The sequence below is a fragment of the Penaeus monodon genome, chromosome 27, assembly GCF_015228065.2.
Source record: "Penaeus monodon isolate SGIC_2016 chromosome 27, NSTDA_Pmon_1, whole genome shotgun sequence".
NCBI lineage: Eukaryota > Metazoa > Arthropoda > Malacostraca > Decapoda > Penaeidae > Penaeus > Penaeus monodon.
Window position 1 is genome coordinate 33175753 of NC_051412.1, and position 270 is coordinate 33176022.

At 37.4% G+C, this 270-nt stretch overlaps 1 protein-coding gene across 13 annotated transcripts in view; it reads left to right on the plus strand.

The window, feature by feature from the left end:
- Positions 1–270, plus strand: part of LOC119590797 (E3 SUMO-protein ligase EGR2-like) — a 113995-nt gene that overhangs the window by 42039 nt on the left and 71686 nt on the right. For 8 of the 13 annotated variants that reach the window (XM_037939509.1, XM_037939512.1, XM_037939522.1 and 5 more), the window contains one exon: positions 42–74. The exons of the other annotated variants lie outside the window; for them this stretch is intronic. In XM_037939509.1, coding sequence (XP_037795437.1) covers positions 42–74 — 33 coding nt within the window. The remainder of the gene's footprint in view (positions 1–41; positions 75–270) is intronic. 13 annotated transcript variants of the gene reach the window in all.

Consider the following 270-nt stretch of genomic DNA (forward strand, 5'->3'; position numbering starts at 1 on the left):
AATTACTACTAATATTACCACTGTTGTTATGGGATTTTCAGAGGAGGAACCACGAGATATGGTCCGGAACGGAGGTCTGTGAAGAGTTATTTATGCACAACTGTTCCTAGGAGCAGAGGCAGGCGAGGAAAGGGACTCTGTATATCAGTTTTCTCGAGTGCAAAGTTTTCTTTAATAATTGTAGGCCTATGTGAGGGAAAAAAAATATCTTGTTTAATCTGTCTTCTTTCCTCCTTATTTTTTTTGTAAGTAGTTTGTGTATTATTTGCA